Raw genomic sequence first — 27561 nt, forward strand, 5'->3', positions numbered from 1 at the left:
TTTCTTTTTTTTTGTTTATTGACCAATGAGCGCTCTCACCTAAGTAGGCACCTTCAAGACTGGTGAATTGTAATATTTTTTTGTGAGTTTAGGAGGTAAGAACATCAGTTGCATAATGGCCGCACTTGTCAGTAATAACTGACGCGATAAAAGTTTCTCATCGCGATTGCTTATAGTTTGATTGTAATGAGTATAATAAAAATAACAAATTCATATAAATATGGATATTTTATAATAAATTATGCAATATTAACCGTGAATCAGATGTTTAATGTGTTTTGAAATCCATTGAAATATGTAAGTTTAATTTACACCAGTGGTTCTCAATCTTTTACCGTGCACGCCTCACCCAATTTTCTCCTAAAATCACAACACCCCTCCCCACCCGGTAATTCTCAATTTAAAGTAAATTAAACAAACGATTAAAACAATAATGGGCGTGTTTATTTGTAATCAAATGACAGATAAATAATCCACTAGCAAAAGTTCATCATTACAGTTAGTGAGAGCACTGCGGCTGCACTTTTTAAATCGATTGGCGAATCCTTAGCTTCATAGTAGTCAGTGCACAGTGGAGATTATTTTCTCAATTCTACGCCCCCGCTGGTTGGAAACTGGTGATTTAAACTGTATATGCACATACATATATAATTTATAAATACGCACATTAGAAAGATATTCTGTTCCTACCCCGATTTGGCATCTTAAATTGTAAAAATATTATTCTTTGTTGAAACATTATCTTACAACAAATATAAAAATTTACAACGGGCATACCTGGCTTACTCAGGCTATCAATAAGCGATAGCGAAACGCAAATTTCTTGAGTTCTTGCATATATTTCTGATAATGTACGCCTGAGTAGTCGCGAGGGTGAATGAGTACACATATGTTATACATCAATGATTCATTTTTTACTGTTGGGACTAGTTTTAATCCAGCGGTATACAATATATACATCATGCTTTATTGGTTCACAAATTACACAATTTAAAATAAAACCAATCACTCAAAAGGTGACAAAACACGAGCAGGGGATGTAACCAAAAGATAAAATTTATATTCCAGTTTGTAATAAGTGAACTGAATGTAAACAGTTAAAGGTACAAAAAGATTGACTAAAACACATTTCATATCTATACATAGTTTAGACATCACTGGATGCAATTTCGTCTAATCATCTTCATCGGCTTCGTCGTCTGTAGTGAATTCACTTTCATTGCCATCCTGAAACAAGTTTAAAGAAACGTTATATAAATATAATTATTTTTTTAAATTAAAAAATCCAATACATAAATAAACAAGAACATTTTAAATAATAGGGTTTTTTCACAAGTCAGGAATAATTTAAAAAATATAGTAAATAGAGAGAAAATTTTCAATTCTTTTATTTATCAATATTATTTTATTTATGATTTTTACAGCTATTACATAAAAAAATATGTAGAAATATATTGATAATACTAGAGCCAATTTAAAAATCCACTATTAACCTAATAATATATAAGAAAAGAGTTTACGTAATTGTATGTGTGTGACATTTGTATTCATGTGTGACATTTGTATTCATGTGTGACATTTGTATTCATGTGTGAATGAATGAGGGAGAAGGTGCGTGTGTGTGGGTACGCAAGTATTTAAAAAATAATTATTTAAAACTTGTAATTATATTGTAAAGGGTACAGGAAAGAGCTTGGTTAGAAATTTGATTATAAAAAAAAAGTTTATAGCTACTTTTGAAACCTTTTTGTAAATATTTAAGTCAAGAAATGTTATAAATTGTATTTATTAAAAGTATGGTAAATATCAAAACCTTATTCTGAAAAAAAAACATTTTATTTTGAAATTTGATTGATACACACTGAATCAATAATGTGCAACGAGTCCCAAACAATACGATAGGCAACCACAAATGCAGTGAATACAATGTAATGTCAACAATAAAACAAGGTAGGTATGACAATACGCATACGTGGATTCAAAACTAACATACAAATACATATTATATGCACCTACATAACATAAAAATAAATAATAAAATAAACTAATGATATAATCATGTAATAATAATAATAATCAATGTATTAAATGTTTTCATTTCCAATTTTTGCTACAATATTTGAGTGTGGCCATATGTTTGTAGACAAAATACTGGATTTCACCCCCTCGGGAGTCATTAAGATTAATAAATTACAACAGGGATGGAGAATATCTTCAAGAAGTGAATATGGAAGTCTAGGCATTTACAGGGCTTATGACCATTTTTGGGTTGAAAAATGGGCACATACAAAACAGCTTGAAGTCGGCATTATGCCTGCTGACTGCGCTTCAAATGAACATTGCGTACGAATTTGGAGTCAAAACGTCATGTCCCATTCGTCCGACAGGGTGCGTAACGTCTTTATTTCGAGTAATTCAAAATATGTATATTTTAAACTTTAGTAAATAATTTATCCAACGTCGCATAAAATATTATATTAGTTGAAGTGCCTATGTAACTAGTTAGGCACCAGAAAGTATTTCAAAATAAGCATTCTTTTAGTGGTCTTTTAGAAAATTAGAGCCTTAAATTGTACTACAAAATTTCTTGAAAATGTACGAAAATAATAATAAAAAATATTTCAATAAAAACGCACTACTTTGATAGACTTCACTGGTTCATAAGAACCAACCAATGATAAGAGAGCTGTGAAGGATATCCGGTTGGCTTAGCGCTGATAAGATAAATATAAAAATATTTTTTTTAGCTTAGTTTAATAGCCTATTAACAAATAAAAAAGACACTGAACTTCCTCATTAGGAATACATGTGGTGTATAAGACAGATTGATAAAAAATATGTATACAATGAAGTACCTGTGCCTGGTGATCACTTTCAGAATCACTAATATCCCACTGTGGATGGTCAGTTGGCACAACGGGAGCCTCATGCACATCTAACTTAATATCTTGTTGTTGATCCATACCTAAATAAGAATCTGGAATAATAAAACACATTGTATTATTTTGCTGGGCAGGCCTTGCCGTAAGGATGGAGGATATCCGACGCTCCTATATAGCTAACCAATGGAACGACGAAGTGTCGGGAGACTTTAACTGAGGTGGTTGGATTTTGTGGAGAGAACGGCTCATCCTTAGGCAGCGGGAACTGGAGGGAGACAGGAAGGAGGGCAGAAGTTTCCCGAATGGATTGTATCCCTGGAGATAATTATGACATTGTATTGTTGTCCTAACCACATACTTATAAAAAGTATTTGAAGTGGAATGTTCTATAACATATAACACAGACTTTTACTCAGGCTTGAGTTATCTTGTTGTATGCTGGCGATTTATTATACAGCCTGTAACTGGGAGGGTGGATCGTCGGTGGCAGAGCTATCGGGGACCTCAATGCCTATCGATTTAACCCTCATGTATGTTCCGCAATATTCAGGATGTCCCAAGTGTAGCCAAACTATTAAGTCTATGGTTGTATTTTTTTTCCAAGTAGCTCAATAGTAGGCCTTTTATCCTGCAACACAGTTTTGAGTCGTTATTTGATTTAATTGCAAATAAAAAATAATCTTTCCAAAAAAACTGCAAACTTAATTTTTCAACTAACTTTTAAGGGCTCTAAAAAAATTTTTTACATAAAAATTTTCTGCAACCTTAAGAAAGAACTAATTTTATTTATGGAGAAGTAACGTTGAAAATTTCATTTGGCTAGTGCTAGGGCGTCATGTTAAAAAGTGAATTTGAATTGTACAAGAACTAAAATCTATATTTTTTCTGTGCATCAAAGACGTATTTAAAAAGTTAGCTAGCTTATTTTGGTTAGACTATAGTGATTGTTTCATTCCGTTTTAACAGCTCATAATACACTACGCCGAGCTGGTCCCACCAAATACAGAGCATGACTTTAGAGCCGTAAATATTGGGTTTGGCCGTCAACGTGGAAGTATGGCCGGAAAATCCCCATGATTGACACAATGCGATGAAGAAATTCCTTCTGTCTTTGCCTTTCAAGCAACTGTTAACAAGCAAACAAACGCTGGTCAATATCTCTCGTTTTCAACATGTAAGGCTCCCAATTTCCTAGCTTCAGAATCCTTCTCATGGTTTTGAAGCATTTTGAAATTGCTCTTGGAGACACTGTCGATCGTGCCAATTCTTCTTGACTTTGACAAGAGTCTTCATAAAGTGTTGCCTCCAATTCTTTATCTTCTCTCCTCCACCGCTTTGGCGGTTTTCAACGTGAAAATCACCATTCTTAAAGCGTTAAAACCACTCACGACACATTCTTTCACTAATAGCGGCTTCACCATAAGTATTTGAGAGCATTCGATGAGTCTCAGCCGCAGATTTCTTCATATTGGAGCGGAAAATTAAAACCGACAAGAAAAATTATGAGAATTTGGCTCGTACACTGACATTTTCAATTGAGAATAGCTTTATGATGCAGACACAAATCGACTAATTTTTCTATTAAATTATGTTGACAGATTTATTGCATGACGTGTATGATTTCGACCACTACTTAACGCTAAAGCCATCTACAGAAAAACGGCAGATGCAGAGTTGTACACCTAATAATAGAAACAAATACTGTGCAATAAAAATTGGTGTTTATGCTACTTCATTTAAAAAACAGAATATTTATTCCATCGTGTGTTTAATTATGCGCTATTTGCTGCTCCTTACCTGATCTTAAGCAGACTGTGAGGGTGTAGACTCCTGGCCAGCGGGGAGCTGTGAACCTCAGTTGCACTTCCTGGGAATCCACCAGGTTGGTGATGTGACTCGGTGCTGTGAGTAGAGAATGTGACTTACGGTCACATATGTATGTCCACCAGTACTCCTGCTTGTCCTGTAAATAACAAAACCACATTATTATTTCAATATTTGAGTCGGGTTTCGCTCTCTCGGTAGTGTAGGGGACTCTGTATCAGAGGTCTAGTGGTTAGCGTGTTTGCTTACAATTGCGAGAGGTCTCGGGTTCCATATCCTGATATAAATGACATAAAATATTTATTTAAAAATATTTTTTTACGCTGCTTTTGTTGTCTTCGAATGCGGCAACTTCAGCATAAGATATTGAGCAAAAAAATATTGAGATACGCTATGATTGGCGTACCATTACAGTGCCTTTCAGAGATGGGTATTTTGTTTATTTTTTACAATGATTTGAATGCATGACTTGTCTAATTGAAGCATTTATGGAGATTGGAGGAGGATAAAAAAAGTGTTTTTAGTGGGTATCTCACAAATGCTGATTTTTAAGTAACCTAGTTGCAGTAATTAACCAGCGATATGATCTTTATCTTTAAACATAAAAAAAAAAAACAAAAAATGTATACAAAGACAGATAATTTAAAGACGTAAAGGTTAATAATTAATAAACAAATATGTGATGAAAACATTTTTTAAGCTCTCTCCTGCAAAAGATTAAGTTAATACTACATTAAGTTTGTATTAATTCCTAAGATGTAATGAACTAACTTAATAAAGTATCGAATACATTTGCAGATGGAGCAATTTACATAATTTATTTATTTATTATATATACGACCTAATAGGTCAAAATATTTTTAGCTGTTATTTCGTTGTTCATTCGCTCTACATGTCCAAACCAGCGCAGAGCTCTTTTTTACACATTGTAAACATTTACAATTGGCGTGTCCCTACATTGTTTTGTTTTAAAAAAAATGGTTTATTATGGGAACTAGAACCATCCAAATCCGTAAAAAAGCACAGTTTTATCTGCTGTCTTTGGGCGCACGGTATACAAAAATAACTATTTTTGAAAAACGCAAAACATACCGAGAAACTAACAAAATCGGTTACGTTTTGAGGTGCGGAAAACGGTATAGTTGAATTCAAATCAGGAGTTGCGTACTGAGTGACGTCTACAAAGAAACTAATGGGTCAAAACGTAAACCTACTCATTTATGAGTAGTTTAGTCACCTTCTGTTTGATGTGCGTATGCGGTTTCTGGACTATTCTTAATTCTATGCCTGTAGCATAAAAATAATGGCTGCCGGAAATCCATTAATTGTAATTGATTGGTTGATTCTACAGAACTTACATTTGTGACGTACATTTCCAGCGAAACTTCACCGTACAATTAAATGCTCAAATTTTTATCACATGTAAATTTTTTTTATTATATCAAATTTCCCGTAGTAGGTACTTCCATTCTAGTGTCAGTAGATGCATTGAACATTTGTTTATGCAGGATTTGTTTTTCATCAAAGCGTGTTTACACAAAACGCTGAATAATCCGGTGACAAATAATATACACATTTAATTCAATATGCCTAAAAAAGGACATATCATATTAAGCCATCTTTCATCTCTATAGTATCGCTAAATGATGGAACACTAACCAACTTATGTGTTTAATACTGTATAGACTCGTTTAATTTTGATGTTAATATTGACTAAATTACATATAGGAATTTAAATGAATGAATAAAATATATCAATAAAATTGAATACATTAAACAAGTATGGGTGGAGGATTGATCGTTTGGTGGAGGGATTCTCCTTTTTAGTTTTAAAACGAGAAAGGAGAGAGCTTTCCCGGAACTGTTAGACTTACCTATGTTTGTGTTGCTTGCAGACCCGACGGTTGGGCCCAGTTGCTGGTTGCGTACTGCGAACCAGTTTGTTTATATAATAATTCAACATGATATTGGCAAAAGCATCAAATTTATAATGCAACGCCATTTTATTTAAAAATAATAAAAAAATCTTAAATAAATAAAAAGGTTACCTCTGGGTAAAACGGACAATGTACTGGGTGTGAGATTTTCGATTTTCCTTCCAGTCTCTCTTTCTTTTGAATCCTCTGTTGGAATCTAAAAACATTTTATGTATGTAGTATTCATATAAATATTTTAAATAACTTCCTCCCTTCCCTTACTTTAATCTGCACATAATGGCGCATAGGGCACTGTAAGATTGCTGTGATGTATTTTTATGCATCTCATTTAATTGACAAATTATTAAATTAACTTTTTAATGAGCATTTTCAAACTGGAGGTGAACATGGTGGTAACCGTGGTTTGGCATCTCTACTTTCTATCCGACTTCACTTAGTTTAGCTTGAGACCCTCGCTTCCCCCTGGACTTGGATTTTGGACGACTTTCCCTACAGATTCCTAACTATGGCGATTAGACCCTCCGACCTGAAGTAAGAGGCACTTCTGAGGACATTTCAGGCCTCGACGAGACTCAACCGGGTCACCGAGACTCCACTGAGACGTGGCGGTGCTCCTGTGACAACAGCGGAACCGCAATACAACGCTGGAAGCACGTCAGCTGCAAGTGTTGTGTGGCTAAATTGAGTTGTAATACGTCACTGTAAAGATTACATACTTGTCCCATTCTGCTTCATCATCTTCAGCTCCATCCGACTTCTTGTCGTTATCTTCAGTCTCTGAATCTCTTCTAGAACCCTCTGTTCCATTTCCTCCCTCATTATCTGATAAATCTGACACATCAGAGTCATCTGCAAGGAAAAATTATTATATAATAACAAAAGTGATGGTATTTGAAAGGGGAAGTGAGGTTACTGATTGCATAATAAATGTAAACAACAAATGTCTTGAACAGTTAGAAGAACTTGTGTATCTGGGAAGCGTGTATTTGGGAGATGGAAGAGTAGAAAAAGATGTTGAAAGGAGAGTGATTGCGGGCAACAAAATGAATGGCGTACTATGCACAGTAATTGCTAACAAAATTACTAGCAGAAAGTATACCGGATCTTCAAGAACTCCTAAATAAAATTGATGTGACTGGAGAGGAGTTGGATTTAAAGATTAATGTTGCTAAAACCAAAAGGATGACATAGGGGCGACTTGATTATTCTGGCTGATTTCTACAGTCAAAAGGAGTGAATGCCGAAAAAGTGGACAAGTGCAAATACCTTGGCCGTATTATAAAAACACTTGAGCCGGATATTGAAGTAAAATACAGAATTGAGGCAGCATGTTTAATAAAATGAGAGACTTGAAGCTCGATATGTCGTTCCTCTTATATGGCTGAGAAAGGTGAAGTCTGAAGGAGAATGTATTGAATTAGCTGGAAGCATTCGAAATGTGCTTACACCGAAGTATTCTCCGTATACCGTGGACCGATATGTTCAATACTCAAGTACTTCAGGGAGCCAGAGCCAGTAGAGAACTGCTATCGAATGTCAAGGTAAAAAAGATCTCAATCTAGGTCCTACTGTGTGAATAAAAATATCGCCTCCTCCTCCGCCTATTGAAGATTTTGTGCGTAATTGTTGACAGTATTTTTGTTCGGTATGTCTGACAAGTAAGCAAATAAATTTATGGAGAAAACCATAAACTAAAGTTTGAAAGAGTAATTCATTTCCAGTTCAACCGTATATAAAGATTGTCGAATAAATACATACCGGCTTTATCCTCCGAGGAGGTTTTGGGAGCCTTCTTAGGGACTCCATTAGGTGAAGTAGCGGCCGTAGTGGCTGGAGTAGTCTGACTTTTGGCAGCAGCGGCACTTTTATTATCTTTTGATTGTTGTTTTGTTTGTGGCTTTTTGGTTTTTTTAGAGGACGAAGATTTTTTTGGTTGCTTCATCCAAACAGGTTTTTTATAAGATGAATCTTTCTTCTTTTCATCAACTGCAGTAGCTGGCTTTTCTCCATCTTCAAGTATCTCATCAGACTCCCTGAAAATAGACGATGTCAACATTATTTTATAAAATGAAATGAAATTCGTCCCAAAGTGAATTGTTCGTCGTTCTTATAGTGTAGTGATAAGGGCATCGGGATTGATTAGTTGGTACAATGAGCGATCTTACAATTTAGGTACCATACCATCCACCATCTAAGATACCTGCATTGTAAGATTGCTCACTAAGGTAGGGGTAAGACCCTCACATGATAAATGTAATGTATTTATTTAGATAGTTGTTACAAATAAAATTTGAGCACCTAGTTATACCTACGATACAAAGATACGTTATACACTACGATACACTACGATGAACACATCCTATACACTGCTTAGTGTGGTTGTCGAAAGGGGGGAAACGTAGCGTTATGTCAACCGTACACAAAGTAAAGTTCTTCATAACCTTGGATTGGAACACGAAGTATTCACACACTAAAAAAAATATTTTTTTAAAAGCTAAGCACTTTGTGAAAGATTTAAAAAGATGATCTTTAAGGCTATGAGAAAATTCTCCCAGGGTGTTTGCAGTATGCTCTGGAAACACTGTAGATGCGCAGGTATTAGGTATTGATTAGTATGTAGGAGAAAAGATGGTGTAATGCTATTGACTTACTTGAGTTGTTGCTGCTCTTTGACACTAGTTTTTCCAAACACATCTTTCATACAAGATCTTCTCAGGAATATTGTCACGGTCACAATGGCTCCGGCTGTCACTACTGCTGAATTTTCATCATCAATCACTAGAACAATAACAAACTATTCTTACTCAAATGAAAGACATAATCCCAACAATACAACACACACAAATAGTACAATCACTAGATCCTCAACACAAATACAACTTTAAAAAATGCAAACTAATACCACTTTCGGACAAATGGATTTTGAGTATTATGCAAATAAAATCTATAACCCAATTCCACTGTCAATTAAAACAATTAGAAATGAGAAAATGTTTAAAAAAACAATAAAAAATGGATAGTGGAGCTGGGTAGAAGTAAAATGGATTGTCTCATTTGCCCAAACCAATATTACTGCTCCACAAATGTATAGTTTATGTTATGTTTTTGTTCTTTTATTGTACGTTTTATAATATAAATAATAAAGGTGTACATAAATTAAATATAAACTTATATACGTGGTGTTTAAAACTGTCTGAATATTATGTTAATTATCTCTGTACATTAAGTCTTCTTTGTGTATTCTCACATATGTAAAAATATTTTTAAAAGTATATTGGTAAGTGTCCTTGGCACGGGTAACCCCAGTGAGGTCACATTATTTTTATTACTAATATTTGTTTATAATGGAAAAAAATAAAATAAATAAATCAACACATTTAATGTATCAATGTTTTTAAATATGTAGAAGCTTAATGATTCCCAACCATAAACAAAAAAAACTATTTGTTTTAAAAACACATACAACATTTTTAAATATGCCAATCATAATTCTATTGAAAATATCTGTGAATATAATAATTAAGTAATAATATTATAATCATATTATATTGCCCCTCTTCATTATACAGAATGTCCGCCAGCAGATTTTACACTTAGAGTCTTACTTATTAGATTTCCTTTCCTATATCCGGTGTAAGAAAAAGAGTACTTATAAAAATATTTACGACTTAGTATAACTATACTAAGCTTATTCCATCGTTTATTTTTTGACCGCGCCACATTTCTGCGTACATTTATGAACAAGTTGTGTGTGCATGTGCAATTACAAATACTTATACGTTATTCGTATTAGTATTAGTAAAACTAAACAAATGTCAAGCCTAACTACGAAATCCAAGTCAATCAAAAACCATAATGATATTTATTTATTAATTTTTTATTTTATTATTGTGGTGTTTAAGATTTTGAATTTCTTCTTAAAGAACAAACTGTAAATAAACTATATTTTCTGGGCGTCATGGACTTTTGAAAGAGAATATTCAATGTAAATAATTGAAGAAAGACGATTTGAAGATATTACACCACGCACAAATTAGTATTGAATTTTTCTAATTTAGTAATAAAAAAATAATTACGGAAAAAACTTAAAACCCACTGGTTCTCTCAATCATTTGGATAAATTCGTAGCATGCAAAATATTTTTTTTTTTTTTAAATTACAAATTTAAATGCTTCAATTAAATTCATTTATCTATAGAATCACTTTGTAAAGCGCCCTTGAGGTATTTATTATATTACAAAAATGGCGCTATATAAGTTATCCATAATAATAATTCAACTGATGTTACCTTCGGTGTTGACTTGAAAGTGTATGTAAGGCATGTTGGAGAGAACGTTGATGAGATCGTCGTACTGCTGATCCGACAGTCCGCGGAGCAGGACGCGGCGCTCGTCATCTGGGAGCTGTGCCAGTTGCGTGAGGGTCTGCACGAGACGCTTGCGGCCTGAAAAGAACTTCAGGTTGTCTTCTGAGATGTGCGGCAGCTGCAGCAGAGGGGACTTGAACTCCCAGAGAGCCTGAACCACCATCGGGGACAGCTTCATACAGTTCTCTATTGTTTCGATGGAAACTAATCTGGGAACTGAAAACATACACCGGGTATTTAAAACTGTGGGAATAGACAGATTATTTTTATTTATTTTATTTTATTTTTGCACCACAACAGGCCAGGAGGCCCAATTACAGTGGTGAAATACATCAAAGAACACCCAGGCTTGAGAAAAATCACATTTTAATTTTTGTGTTCTCACCGGGAATCAACCCGGAACCTCCCGTGCGTGAGTCAAGCGTCTTGACCACTACACCACGGAGGCCGCCGTGTATTTATTATAGAATATACTGCATATGCCATGAACTTTGATACTATAAACCTATTGATTTTTTAACCTTATTGTTAAACTACACAGATTTCTTGACTTCTTGAAAATGATATCTTGAAGGTGGCTTCTGTTCTGGTCAATACATTTGGAGAGTCAAAATTGGAAGTTTCGGTTCACTCTGTCCAGTATGTCTGTGTCTATGTTGGCAATAGCAGCACGAATATTGTTCTTCAGCTCACCCAGAGTCTTTGAACAATTGGTACACACCGAGGATTTGAGATTTCCTAATAAAAAATAATCGCAGGGTGCTGAATCCGGCGAACATGCTGGCCACTGAAGATCGCCCCTCAAAGAAATGAGGCATTCGGGGAAGTGTTCGCGCAAGAGAGTCATTGACGTTCGTGCCGTGTGAGCCGTGACACATTTCTTCAGGTTTCGGAAGAAAAAACTCCTCAATCATCTGGACATTACGCTCGGTAGCGACTGTAATTGTCCTATTGCTTTCTTCTTCCTCGTTACATCCAAGATCTCGCTATTCCTGTGATCGTTATAATCGAATTCGACTGTATTTAAATGCTTTATTATATTGGTATATGTAAATTTTAATGATTTTATATTTATAACTACAATTTACATTTTTTACATCATTTGCATGCTGTGGACAGTTATAAAGAATCGCTGGCAGTAATGTTTAGTATGTGTTTATAAATATCTCACTTGTATCTGTAATCGTTCCCGAAATTTAAAAAAAAAAGAACCAGAGAAATGAACAAATGTATACCTCTTCCGGCATATGCTAATGCAATAAGCTGATTAACACAGTTCACCATCTCCACAATGAGATAGGGGGCTTTGGTCACAATAAGGTGGCGGTCTTTCTCTAAAGTATCGGGGTTGAGGGGCAGCCTAGTCAAGTGGGCATGTATGAGAGCACGGGCCTTGATAGAGTACGCGCGGCACAGCGGCTGCTCTTTGTTCTTCTCTCCCAAGTTGGGGAACTCTCGTAGAAGCTGGAAAAAAATAGTATTCAAGATAAATTCTCAACAGAGATGGAGAAACTTAAGTAGAGATGAATATATTTAAATCAAGGCGGTTACAAGGCTGATTGCCCCGCCATTAGAAGATTTAAGAGATAACAAATAAAATGAATAAACATTGTTCAACTACATTAAAAAACTGTGTTTAAACCTTAGAGTCGCCCATAGGGAGAAAAACCATTCTATGATTATTGACCAAGAAGTTAGCTACAGATTAAAGCAATTCAATGGGAGGTCGATACTTGGGTTGAGAATTGCAATTGCTAGCTGAAACCGTCTGTTAAACTAAAAGCGATATAAAACCAAACCAAAACTTCGTGAAATTCTTACGAATTATCGAAATACTTCCAAGGATTTAATCCAGTACCTACCCGTTTAGAAAGATTTGGGTATATCAAAAACACTGTTGGAAAACAAAATACTATCTTCAAGAATATATTACACGGTAACACCGTATTTCTATTCTTCCTTTTTCCACATTTGCTCCTAATTGTAGCATGTGGGCATCACCAGACGCCTCCAGGAGATCCTATTGCTAGCCAGTTCTCTCGCCTCCTCCCATGCCAATTCCGCGTCCCTTAGTTCCACCGAAGAAAGCAGAAAGATAATCATTGATGGCAACAAAGGTTACGGCTCTCCTGAGGCATTTGCAGCACGTGTCCAAGCCAGGTCCACCGCCGCACCCTCAAAGCCCTCGTTATAGGAGGCTACTGCGTCCGTTCTCAGACTTCAAGGTCAGTTATGAAATCAAACCACTTTATACCTAATATGCTCCTAAAGCACTTAATCTTAATTTAGAATTTCGGTGTTCAAAGTTTTGCTGAGGATTCGCTCACATATAGGAGTTCTGGCATTAAACATAAGTTAAATAATCGGCATTTTCCGAGTATAGACTAGAGTTCCAGACAAGTTAAAAGTTGCTCCAGCAATTCCTAGGCGGGCGGGTTGCCGATGGTTCATTTTTAGTTATTTATGTACTTGTTTTATATGATGCATGTAAAAGTGAAAACAAAGAAAAATCAATATACCTCTACATTCCTCTATATAGGTGCATATTTGGTAACATGATATAACTTTAAAAATACATATCTATCCAGAAACTATAATTGTTTTTTTTATCAAAGGAATAATCCGCTAAGGCTTGTCAGCAGGTGGAAAAGAGAGGATATGGAAGGGAGTCATGAAAAATACACCACAATACCCAGACTAGTTGAGAAAAAACCTATCTTGGATTGCTTTCTTGCAACTGGAGGGAATCGAATCCGCTGCGGCAGGTTCACGGTTAGCCGTCTAACCGACTGCGCCACGGCGCTTGTCTAAGTTTTACTGAGTAACATTATTTTCTGTATAACCTTACTAGAAAAAATACTGAATCAACAATGTTGTTGGTAAAAATTGAAGGAGCAACAGAATATTTTTAGAGAATGAAAGTAATGTTAAATTCTCAATACCTGGGGCACTTCTTCGTTGTCTGACATTCTTTCAGTGACTTCGGAATTATGTTTACGATCAAATTCAGAACTTGCAGCCAGGATCATTATCACTCTCTTTAGCGCCATTGACGGCGTTTTATGAATGAAGTACACGTATAGTCGTGTTGTATCCAATAGCACTTGGTCTCCGGAAAATCTGATGGAACGATACCACCACGTTCCAACCTACAAATAAATAATTATGTCAAATCATGTGATGATTAAGAACTTACTTTTAGTGTATCTTCTTTATTAGACAGTAACAAGATCAATCAACGATTTTGATATATTAATAATTGCATTATTTTTATGTACACTAGTTATTGAATTTTACAAGGCTTCGATCAGAAAATCTTTAAAAATTTACTAGTTGGTCTTCTAAACAAAATAATAACACTTGTTTAAAAAGCACTTGTATTATAAATCATCTTAAGGGAACTTTACAAATGTATTTTGCCTATTATTATAGTTGGATAATTTATACAGCGCCATTTTTGTGAAAATCATTTCAAGGGCGCCGTACAATGAATCAATATCCCAGCACGTCTTGCAGCTACAGAGCGCATGGACGGTTGAGATTCAAGTTCCTAGTTTCAAATTAAGATCAATGTAAATTATAACAGAAAGGAGCTTGATTACAGCACATCTTGCAGCTACAGAGCGCATGGATGGTAAGAAATCTTGCCCCCAGTACACATTAGAAAAATTGACAATTGAGATATTAAGTGTATTAATGAAATTTGAAAAAAAGTAAATAATATTAATAAAACGAGATAAGATTACAGAACGTCTTGCAGCTACTAAGCGCATGGACGGTTGGAATTCTAGACCCCATTTACAAAATTTTGGTATTATATTGTTGATAACGTTTACATATGGAAGCTAGATTACCAATCGTAGTGCAGCTACAAAGCGCATGGACGAGAGATGTTCTAGTAACTTAAAATGATATCAATAAATTTAAAAAAATAAATTGTAAACATACAGCATAGTAGTAAATTTGTCATGTGTTCAAGCCAAGAAGTAAGCAATAAAAAAAACTAAATAAATAAAGCACTGTTTCAACATTACGGTTAACAAAATAAAGATAAATGTCCGAAGAGTAGCTTTTGTAGATAGTAGGTCAATACCATCGCCATGTGGCCTACTAGCTGCTTGATATTTCCTGGAAGGGGATTCTGGAGGGATGATGCCTATTCTTCCAACGATTTATGTGTGGACCAAAGTCCATACTGTTTCGTTTTATGAGATGCAACATTCCTGTTCAATTCACTTGTACACTGTATGGTTTGATTTATCATTTTGTATGTTATTAGAAGGTAGGTATTTAAAATATTATGCATTTATCAATAAACGTCAGTTCACTTTCACTGCTGTAATTTATTAATTATGGGGGTAAATGTTCCAGATAGCTAAATTTGAGTACTTTTGAGTCAAAATTTGATGCTTTCTTACACGGTTTTAATGGACTGATATAAAACTTTGTGCTATTTGGTTACAGGTGCACTATTGTTTGAAAGAATAAAGTGTAAAACAATGCTATCAAATAAATAGTCTACTTTTTACCACCGTTTGTCTATAACATGACTACACATTAATGACTCATAAACAATAACTCAATGTTTTCTAACAGTTAACAACTTATTTTCAAATTTTAAGCTACGGTTGGGAGGAACTGTATTTCACGCCCAGCCCGTACGGTGGCTGAGGAGCGGAAAGCCTAAATTGATATAAGCACAGGTAAACTAATCTATTTCATAATTCAACTAAGTAAATTAAAAAGGATTATTTTAGTCAAGAAGTTTCAAACTTCCCCAAAAATTTTTGATTATTTTTAGCTAACAAAAAAAGTTTGATTTAGATAATTAAATTAAACAGCAAATGAAAAAGGTTCTATAACATAATATAAAGTTTTCGCTGACAACATTGCCAAATTTTTACAAATTGCGATTTAAAAAAGCCAAGCTTTGTGAACTTAGTAAGTACGGGCTCAGCAGCTTATAACAATTTTATTTACTATTTTGTAGTTTTTGTATGAATGACATTCTTGTTTTGGGTTTTTTCCAATGTTTTTCTTTTTTATTAATGTTCTATGGTCAATGCATAATGAACATTATTAGTGGGTGATGTCGGATACGTTAAAACCTAACCCTCGAATTGTAAACACGACTACTAAATAAAATAAAACAATAAATAAAAACAAGCAGAAGTGTTTCAATTTGTGAAAGAGTGTTGTTGAAAATATAATGTTGCGAGAAAAAGGTTGAAGTGTGTAAAAAATATGAATATTTATTTATCTGCATTTGAAATTTAAAAAGCGGTATGTTTGTAAGCATTTATTATAAATTTCAAAAGCGACAATATGCAATGGCAATTGGATTTAAAAAACCTTCCTCTGATATAATAAGTAATGCTTATAATGAGCATATTCAGTCGGTCCCATCTTTCACGTAACAATCAAGTTCAACTGTACATGCATATTTTTTATTTTATCTTTTACTTTGTTTTTGTTTTTACTACGTAATTTACTATGTCTTTTACTAAGTTTTTAAATATGTATGTTACTATGTTTTTCATTATATTTTTACTATATCTACTACCTTTATTAATTTTTTCTATGTATTAAATACTGTTTTTTATATTTTACTTGACTGTGTCGTAGAACCGGGTAAAAAGCTACTTAGTAAAAATATATAATTTTATGTATGTGATATGATAATAAATAAATAAAGATACAGGAGTTAAAATCTTACATAAAAATAGTAACAAAGGATTAAAAGTAAATAATATGGAAATATTTCACATTAGGAGGGCTATGAAAAATAATGTCCCTTTAATCAATAATAAAACAACGTTTCCATATAGCCCATTATACAATGTTCCATTGTAATGTTTACCCTATACCAATTAAACTCACGCCCCCCCCCCCCTTCATCCCCTTCCTATTTTTTCAACTATTTATCCCACAACATCAAAATTTCCATAAACTGTAATCGGTGCATGTAAAGGTTGCCTTCTAAAAACACGTGGATTCAAATCGGCATGTTGGTTTTACATTTTTACATAGGTATAGTGAGTTTTGCATGCTAGTATAATTGGTGTCCTGACGAAGAGACGAGCATGTCTTTCAAGACCGGTTTCGACCGGTAGATATAGAAAAGTGGTTATATACAAATATTTAATGGCATTTAGTAAAATGTTTGCCCACAAAGTTCATGCTTTAAATATTAATAATACAATTAAATTCAATTACTATTATATAATTTTGAATTACAATTTATCATTACTGTTTTTATATACATACATTTAATTTTATAATAAAGACACCGGCCTCAAAGATAACGCGAAAGCGATGAAATCGGTACCGGTTATTCCAAATTTGTGGATTTATGTACCACTTGCCTATAAATTAATTTATTTATATAATAATATTGGAAAAACACAGATATATAATTATATTCAAAATCTACTTATGCCCAAAGGTATGTCAAATAGGCAACAAAATGTTGTGGAATAGTAGAATGTTTGTATGGATCCATCGGTTCCTTCGGCAATACCTGTTTAAAGGAACGAATTATTTATTTTTAATTAACTATGCCTTGTACCATCCTTATTATTAATATTAACCGAATCAATTTGCAAAAGTTTACATATAAATAAATGTTATTGTTAAAACTGATAATATGCATATTTTAATAAATTTCCGGGTTGTGGTCCCGTGGTAGTATTGTGGACTCACGGGCGAAAGGTCCGAGGTTCAAATCCCACTCTACCACAACTCGATTTCCATTTTTCCAGCGCACGTTATTTACGACATTTAGGAAATGGTGTGAAAATTTAAATATTTGGGTAAATAATAAAACTCAAGTATTTCTCTTTTTTTTTCTAAAAAAAAAAAATTGTAAACACAAAAATACCTATAAATAAGTTTATGATTCAAAAAAGTTTTTTGATTCATTGATTTTTTTGCACCACAACAGGCCAGGAGAATTACAGTGGTGAATACAGGCTTGAGAAAAATCACATTAAATTTTTGTGTTCTCGCCGGGAATCGAACCCGGAACCTTCAGTGTGTGAGTCACGTATCTTAGCCATTACATTACGGAGGCCACCAATGTCCATGTCAATTAACCCTACACTTTCCAATGTAGACGATCTGCTAAATACCAATAGTCGGAATATAATAGTGATTTCAAACATTTTTATCACTCAGCGACTAGTGTATGCATACAAGCCTTTATAATTCATATAAAAAATCACTATCATCATTCCCTTTTCGCACCTAATGGTGCATAGGGCACTGCATCGGTACACCAATCGCAGCGTATCTTATTTTATTTCATTGGAAAGCCAACAGACATTTATAAATTTATAAGATACAATTATATTATAAATACATATCATAAAGTCCAATTAGAGGCTTCCACATAATATTGTTACTGTAAATATTGTCACATAAAAATTATATATAAACTGAAATAACTAATCATACAAAACTTATACTATTACTAAAAATGTAAATGTAATACATATTATTAATAATATATCTACTTTTGAATATTGGTCACACAGTTGCACATTTTAATATATAATACAACTATAGTTGACCATACAGTGTACATTTATAATGCGCCTACATACAGAACTGCACATAACCTGCATATTATAGGCTGCGGATTCAAGGCGCAACATCTTATCTTGACCATTTTTGTTAGATGAATGTAAAGTGATCAGTCTTACGCTTCAGGTACCAGTCGAGGGAATATAAAATATTCTAGTGTAAAAACCCCCTTTTAAATAATATTTCATATCAACCATGCCGGGAATCGAACCCGAGACCCCTTGCATGGTAGGCAAATGCGCTGACCATTACACCACGAGGCCGATTCACATATTAAAAAATCACCACCAGGGTAAAATTATTTGATCAAATTTGAAACAAAAAGTCAGTTACACTTTCTGTCTAACGCATAATTTAGCAAAAGTTCAAATGGAGATTTCTTCGTAATTTAAAAAAGTATTTGATGATACAATTGTCTCTGCAACATTCATTATTAGATTAAAAGATCCAAAAAATGTTTATAATGTGTCCAAATTCTTGCAGACTGGCTGGATTTCCTCCTTAGGGAGTTATTCATATTTAAATTTGTTGCAACTGACAGGGAAAACATTTTTGAGAAGGGAATATGGAAGTCTAGACATTCACAGGGCTTATGACCTGTCATTGGCTGGTTTAAGTGGCCACTTCACACACTGTGTAACATTCACCATTTTGCCTATGTTTGAACATCCACATTTCCTCAACTCTTCCATCGGTTGACTATTGTGAAGTAAGAGCTGAAACCTTTATCATGTGGGTGAGATTCATCCGGCTGAACCAATTCACCTACTAGGCAATGCCTGAAAACAATTTCCCATTTTTTATACTTCTCATTTTACCAGGTAGTTAATTCAACAATGTTTTGAGTATGTCCAAATGCTTGCAGACTGGCTGGATTTCCTCCTTAGGGTGTTATTCATATTTTAAATTGTTGCAACAGAGAGGGAAAACATTTTTAAGAAGGGGTTATGGAAGTCTAGGAATTTACAGGGCTTATGACCTGTCATTGGCTGGTTTAAGTGGCCACTTTATACACTGTGTACCATTTAACATTCTGCCTATGTTTAAACATCCACATTTCCTCAACTCTTCCATTTGTTGACTTTTGTGAAGTAAAAGAGCTGAAACCTGTATCATGTGAGTGAAAATCATCCGGCTGAACCGATTCACCTACTAGGCAATGCCTGAAAACAATTTTTCAATTTTTATAATTCTTATACCAGTTAGTTTAATCAACAATCTTTTAAGTATGTCCAAATGTTGGCAAACAGGCTGTATTTCCTCCGTAGGGATTTATTAAGATCTAAATTTGAGAAGGGAATACGTAAGTCCAGGCATTTACAGGGCTTATGATCTGTCATAGGCTGGTTTAAGTGACCACTTCACACACTGTGTAAGATTCACCATTCCGCCTATGTTTGAACATACACATTTCCTCAACCCATCCATATTTTGACTTTTGTGAAGTAAAAGAGCTGAAACCTTTATCATGTGGGCGAGATTCATGCCTAGACGAATGGTGAATGTTACACAGTGTGTGAAGTGGCCACTTAAATTAGCCAAGGACAGGTCATAAGCCCTGTAAATGCCTAGACTTCCATATTCGCTTCTCAAATTTTTTTTTGCTCTCTGTTGCAACAAATTTAAATGAGATTAAAAGATATTCAGAATATTTTTTTGGTATCCTCATTTTCATGTATTTTTAAACCTTTGTCCAATGTAGCATATTGTCTACATACCTAAAATATATAAAAAAACTGAAAAAATAAATTTAAATATTTTTTTTTTCATTATTTTTCCCAGTGTCTGCATAAAAAACATAGACAAATAATTATTTTTAGTTAGAATTAGTAAAATTGGGCAGCGAAGGTTAATTCATTCATTTTTTTTTTCCAAAACATGTTTTGCTTTCCAGTTTTTTTCCAGTCCAAGGAACTGAATTATACTTAGAGTAATAATGCGCCAAGCTTTAGAGGAGCCCAAATGTAGGAAAACTATTATATGACTATTGGGTATTAAGTAAGCTACAGTTCGCAGCAAAACGATGGGGCCGGACTTAGGTCGACAATTGCCAAATGGATATTAATTTGCATTGTAAATACTTTGAAATATTTACCTGTGTATTTATTATTGCAGGGTTATTCCAATTTATTTTTCTATAATTCTCCTATATTTATTTTATAAAACTGAAAATACATGTGTGTGTTTATTTTTTTATTTATTTATTAATTTTATTCACAATATACTTATGTTACATTTATTGATAGATAAATCCCAACTCCATGGAACCAAAGTCCTGTGTTGAGTTTGTTTGTTTGTCCGTCACATCTCCGAAACAGCGAGTCGTAGCGGCCTGAAATTTGGACACGTCATTTAAGATGCGATTTCAAGGTTAACGTTGCTATTTTCGAGTAAAATTTGAATCGACCTCTACTCGATAAAGACTCAAACTTATATGGATGCCTAGTGCGTCCCCGAAATATTGCCCGTAATAAACTGTCATTATCAACGGTAAGGTAAACATACTGCAATTCACAAATTTATCCCCTAAATTGAGAAAAAATAGTATCTGAAGTAAATATGTTGATATAAGGAAAGTTTTAAAGCAACATAATACATGTGCCGGGACAATAAATGCCAAAAAATCGATGTAAATCGTAGGAAAATATTCTAAATCAATTACCTGTGAAAACTGACTCCTTTAACACCTTTGACGCTCCTACTGTTGTAACCAAACATACTGTTGTAACCAAACATAATTCACCATTGTCGATGTTTATTTATTATAACGTAAATATCCAAATTATTTTCAAACAAAGCCAAGCACAGCAAAAAAAGCATCCGATAGAACTGTTATGCGTATGTTGTAAAATAAAACAAAATGGCCGCCAATTTGTTGCTAACCAACATTGCTTGCGTTCTATAAAACGTAGTGATAGGGCTTCTCTATAGGTTGATGCATTATTACTCTGAGGAATTATACAGTTTTATAATTGTTTCAAAAAAGTATTTTCATACTTACAACAGTGGGCAGGGCCACCATGAAAACCAGAGCATAAAGTCCTAGCACCCAGACACTATTTTCTTTCTCTACAATCCAACTGGGAAGAGCTATACCGAAACTCATTGCACCAGGTCCATCGGGATTGCCATATTTCTCCCAATTTTTGCGAGCTTCCTCGTCGGTCAAGGCCTAGAAAATCAAATTCTTACAATGCATGTGGTGTATTATCCGATCAACAAATCAACAATGTTTTGAACTTAAATATTATATATATACATTTATTATTATTTATATATTTAATTAAACTGGGATTGTATCATATTTTTTATGTGTTACTGTAGTACTACATTTTTTTTTATGGAACTTACATTTTTCTTTGGGTAAAACCATTTTGTTTTCAATATTATTTATACACATTATTTATTCATTTTTTACTAATTTATATGCCATTCAAATTTACAAGGCAACGACCATATCACAGATACACATATCAAACGACCATTAATATTTGTGTACATTTTAATTACTATAAATTTATTTTCTCCAACATAAAAATATCTCAAAAACGTGACGCATATCTTTTTAATATTTAATTATGGAGGACAGTAATAATTATTTTTTAGAAAAAATGTATGACAATAATAATATAATAATAGATAACCTTGAAAAAATAAAGGTATATGATTGGTATGGGTACAATTAAAAATAATTCACCAAAATATAAGAAGTACAGTAAACTTAGATAACTTTTTAACTTTCTTGGATAATTTTAATGATGAATTCGATATAATTATCCTCACCGAGTGTTGGATAAATGAGTGCTATCAAGCTAAAACGATTTAAAACTATATTGAGCATCATTCGATCAAATGTATAAATAGAAGCAGTGGTATAATTGTATATGTTAAGGAAGGACTTATTGTCAATGTGGATGAAATGTTACTTTCTCAAGCTAATTGCCTAAAACTAATGTGTAATGAATTGACAATCCTGGCTATTTATCGGTCGCCATTGTTTCTTAATATTCAACCATTTCTCGACTCCCTTCAGACTATACTCAATGACATGAGAGATCACAGGAGACAGATCATTATTGGAGATATCAACATAAACACGATTAACAATAAACATCATCAAGCAAATGAATATACCTGTTTTCTCGGCCAACAAGGTCTACATTTAATTTCAAATACGACTACTAGAGAGCAAAGTAACACATTTATCGATCATATTATAACAAAAGGAATATATAGTTTCGATACTTTTACTTTTCATTCTAATATAACAGACCATCACACCATTGCCCTATGCACCAAATCTGAATTTCACATTACAAAGGAAAAAAAATCTGGCATTACAAAAATGATATACTCTGATTTGACAAATGATCTAGAAAACGAAATGTGGGAAAAAGTTTTTATGGAGAATGACGTGGATAGGGCAATGGACGCATTCATTACAACATTGATTCAATACATAAACAAACACACGACCACAAAAAATGTCTCTCACAAAAAAGTGAAATTCACTCCATGGATAACCAGTACTTTAGTACAAAGTATTCACAAACGGAATAAATTACATGTGAAAGCCAGAAAAATTCCTAGCGATATAATTATTCAATACGAGTATAAGAAATATAGAAATTTGTGTAAAAATAATATAAGATTAGCGAAACAAAACTACTACAAAAAACTGATTTATGAAAATAATAACTGCAATATTAACATATACATACAGATGGCAACCGTGAAGTTTCGTATTATAAATAAATTGTCTATGTTTTATGAATATATGTATGTGTATGCGCATGGGTGTATGTGTGTAAACATATATGTGTGTATATACGTGTATGTGTGAATGTATATGTATCAAAATGTGTATATGAGTAAGTTTATATTTTAATAGCTGTGCTCTCTATTAATTTGTTAACTATTATCATATATTAGAATGTAATGTAACAGGGTTCACATTTGGGACCATTGTTTTACAATGCGTATCTCTATGATATTTATGTTGTATTTATGAACGCAAGATTTTTGATGTACGCAGATGATAAAAAAATATACTTCAAAGTTAAGAATCCCCTTGACTGTCTTAAACTTCAAGATGATCTAAACCGTTTGACAGAATACTATTTGAAAAATCGTATTAACGTCAATGTATCAAAGTGTTTGCTTATTTCTTTTTCGCGAAGTCGACATCCAATCCCATATCATTATATATTATCAAACCAACCTGTTCAGAGAGTTGATACCGTACGCGATCTGGGTGTTATTCTTGATAGCAAACTTACATTTGAGAATCACTTCGTTGACATACTGACCCGTGCACATAGAAACCTTGGTTTTGTACTTCGTACATGTCAGGTATTTAATGATATCGCGTGTATTAAAATGGTCTACTTTGCTCATGTTCGCAGTTTGCTCGAGTATGCCTCTTCTGTTTGGTCTCCACAATATGTCACACATAAAGAAAAGTTTGAGAAAATTCAATGGACATTTCTTAGACATCTTAACTGGAGATGCAGGTATACCGATCTCAATTATATGTCTTCCTGCAAAAAACACCACTTGCTTACTTTAGAAGATCGCCGTCTACTGTTGGACATGGGGGTGCTTCATGACATACTCAGTGGACGCCTTGATAGTCCGGCTCTTTTGTCAGAGTTATCATTAAATGTCCCCGGCTACCGCACCCGTCACACGTCGAGCTCTCTATTTCATGTGCCAGCAGTTCGTACGAACTATGCCCAGAACTCTCCACTTATACGTTTTGCTAGTGAATATAATTTGAACTTTCCCCTTATTGATCCATTTGATTGTAAAAAAATAACATTTAAAAGGCGCGTCTTAAAACATTCTTTTTTGTCTTATACTTAGTTTCTATAATAAAGTTTTATTTTATTTGATTAAATTTTATCTCTATTTCTTAATATTTTATATATATTTATATTTTCGATACCTGACACCCTCTTTCCAATATAACACCCACACACCCACCCTCTCACTCACTTACACTCACACAAACACACTAGTATGTATTGTACGTGTATTTAATGTATTTCTGTGGATATCTGTCATTGGTTTTATTCTCTGTATATGTTATTTGTTATATTTGTATTACATGTATTACTGTTGATATCCCCAATAAATAAAATAAAAATAAAATAAAAATTGCCTAGCTTGGAACGGGGTATGTACCCTTGTTAGCTGGGCAAAGTGAACGTAAAATTGTATTTTTGATAAAAGGTGTAAATAAATAAATAAATAAAATAAAATAAATAAATAATCGTATGCTACAAAATTGAATTTTTTCATTATTTTAGGGGATTAAGTATGTCAATGTTTATTCTATGTGACACAGAAAACAAACAATATGTTATTTTTAAATCCTCGTTGTCAAATTCGAACAAAAACGATTTTACATATAAGTGTAGTCGATTTATACATTTTTTATTAAGTTCCGTAACAAAATATTTAATTTATCAAAATAATACATTTTGAATTGAAAAATAAGTGAAAGGAAAATAGTACCTGATAAGCTTTGGTGAGTTTCATGAAGGCCTTTTCATTTCCAGTTTCTTTGTCAGGATGCAATATGAGAGACAGTTTTCTGTAAGACTTCTTTATGTCCGCTTGAGAGGCAGCGGGGGGGACACCCAAGATCTCGTAAGGATCGAAATTTGACATTTCATAGTCAAACTGCGATACTTTATACGCCAACAGCACGAGAACAACCCAGCCGAGTATAATGAAAAACTTTATAAATATATTCTTTATTCCTTTGTAGGGTTCTGAGGATTCTAACAATATTTTTTTCTTCGCACATCCCGGACAGTGACATGACTGATAGCTTTTGTCTGGATCTGTAATACAAAATATAACTGCATTGTAATATAAATTTCTTAGAACCTTGTACCTTACATATTTGAGTAAGCATAATTATGTACAAGTACCGTTACAGGAAAAGTATTCCAACTAGAATAGCAAGTTGTCAAACAAGAAATCACTAATAAACATGTTCAAAACATAGTGCTAAGGAGCCGTCTTCGAGCATAGCTAAAACACAGTATTTTGTTCGGACAAGATAATAAATATGATTTTTGTTTTAACAAACCTTCTTTTCTTTTCCTCGGCCAGTAGTAAAATGTAGCCGGAATGAGGACTAACGCTAGAAATGACAGTAGAAAATAAAAGAACGTTGAGCCGCTTTCATCGTACTCAAATTTTTGGCCTCCCATGTTTACTGTAAATTAAAATAATAAATATAATATATACGAATAACTGCCACGGAACATCGATGCATGTAACCGTGAACAAACTGTCAAAAACCTCGTTAAAGGGCCACAGACTACGTAGACGACTGCAAACTAGACGTGGAAAAATCGGCCAGTTAGTGCTGCCACATACACTAAAAAAAATATATGTCAACAGTACCTACGCGTGACAATTTTTTGAAACTTTTTGTTTTTTAAGGGCGTTCTTCACATCTATTTTATAAAAGATTTTCGAAAGTAACGTAGGTTGATAGATGGTGTAACAAGGTATATTAAAGAAATTTAATCGCAGCAGGTTTCTGAAAAAAAAATATTGGAAGGAAAATTTCAAATCGTGTTTAATAAATGAAAAAAGGGTGAATTGAACTATTTTTTTTAATAAACAAAGAATAAAAATACGTGACGTGCTGATGATAGTTTTTTAATAAATATCTAATTTAATTACCCTTTTAAACAAAAAAAATACTCTTTTTGGAAAAACGTCAGTAACACGCTGTTCGAATTATTTTTACAAAATTTGTTAATGACAAAAAAATAAAACATTACGGAGTATTAACGCAAGCACATTTTCTAATTAATTAAAATTCTTGAGCCGCGACGTGCTGCTACCGGTGGCAATTGTAAGAAACTGCGGAAAAAATGTTTGAGCACGATAATATGTTGTTTCATTTTTGGATGTAAATATAAAATATTGTAGTGCAAATACCTTTAAAAAGTACTACTACTACTACTACTACTACTACCATCACGCCATTTCCCCGTAGGGGTAGGCAGAGAGAATGGACCGCCACACACGTCTATCCTGGCATGTACTCCTAGCTTCTTCCACATTCATACATCTTGTCATACATGCCCTTCGGTTCTGTCTGCTTTTGACATTACCAGACTTAAGATTCTGGTTTATCTGATCATGCCACGTCTTCCTTGGTCACCCTCGTCTCACGTTGCCGTTCATTTTCGCCATATATACTTGTTTTACCATTCTTTCGTCGTCCATTCGTTCTACGTGACTAAACCATCTCAGAGACCCTTTCTTAATCTTATCAATTATACTTGTCTCAGATTTACACTCTCGCCTGATTTCATCATTCGTAACCCTGTCATACATTGATTTCCCACACATTCGTCTAAGAGATCGCATTTCAAACGCGTACACTCGGCTTTCATCCTTCCTCTGCCAGTTCCATGTTTCACTTCCATACATAAGTGTTGGGACTAAAACTCCATTGTGCACTGCCAGTTTAGCTTCGATTGAAATATTTTTATTAGAAATTACTGTGCTTAGTGCTCCGTTCATTTTGTTGCCGGCATTCACTCTTCTTTCAACATCTTTTTCTACTCTTCCATCTCTTGAAAACATGCTTCCCAGATACACAAATTTTTCTACTTGCTTTAAAAAGTACATAACAATTTTACTCTGTTCCGTAAACCATCCCATAATGTTTTCCTTTTTGTGTACGAGTTCATACTATTCATAATGTTCTTGAAAAGCTTGTACTGTAGCAACATAATGAAAATAGCAAAGTATTTTTTTCTTTCAGATTAGACACTGGTATATTAGAATAAACTCTTTTGTGTACGGTTTTGCAGCTACAGAGCGCAAGAACGGTTGAGATTCTAGAATAAATATAATAATATATATTCATTGTATAGGTTCAATTTAATGTATCGCTATGGATTAAAAAAACTGGCTTAGAAACATATTT

General features: G+C 33.7%; 1 protein-coding gene across 1 annotated transcript; it reads right to left on the reverse strand.

Moving 5' to 3' along the window:
- Sec63 (translocation protein Sec63) lies at nt 1-25926 on the reverse strand. Its single transcript, XM_088236688.1, has 13 exons — nt 25696-25926; nt 25113-25444; nt 21595-21765; nt 13952-14158; nt 12245-12473; nt 10932-11225; nt 9295-9421; nt 8402-8676; nt 7360-7492; nt 6755-6839; nt 4680-4845; nt 2856-2977; nt 1-1227 (listed from the first exon to the last, which is right to left on the reverse strand). The coding sequence occupies exons 1-13, from the start codon at nt 25817-25819 to the stop codon at nt 1174-1176; spliced, it is 2319 nt and encodes a 772-aa protein (XP_088092814.1). The 5' UTR covers nt 25820-25926; the 3' UTR covers nt 1-1173.
- Between the last annotated feature and the right edge of the window lie 1635 nt (nt 25927-27561).

This window comes from Micrasema longulum, unplaced genomic scaffold, assembly GCF_059751315.1.
Source record: "Micrasema longulum isolate JH-2025_06_02 unplaced genomic scaffold, ASM5975131v1 h1tg001594l, whole genome shotgun sequence".
Lineage (NCBI taxonomy): Eukaryota > Metazoa > Arthropoda > Insecta > Trichoptera > Brachycentridae > Micrasema > Micrasema longulum.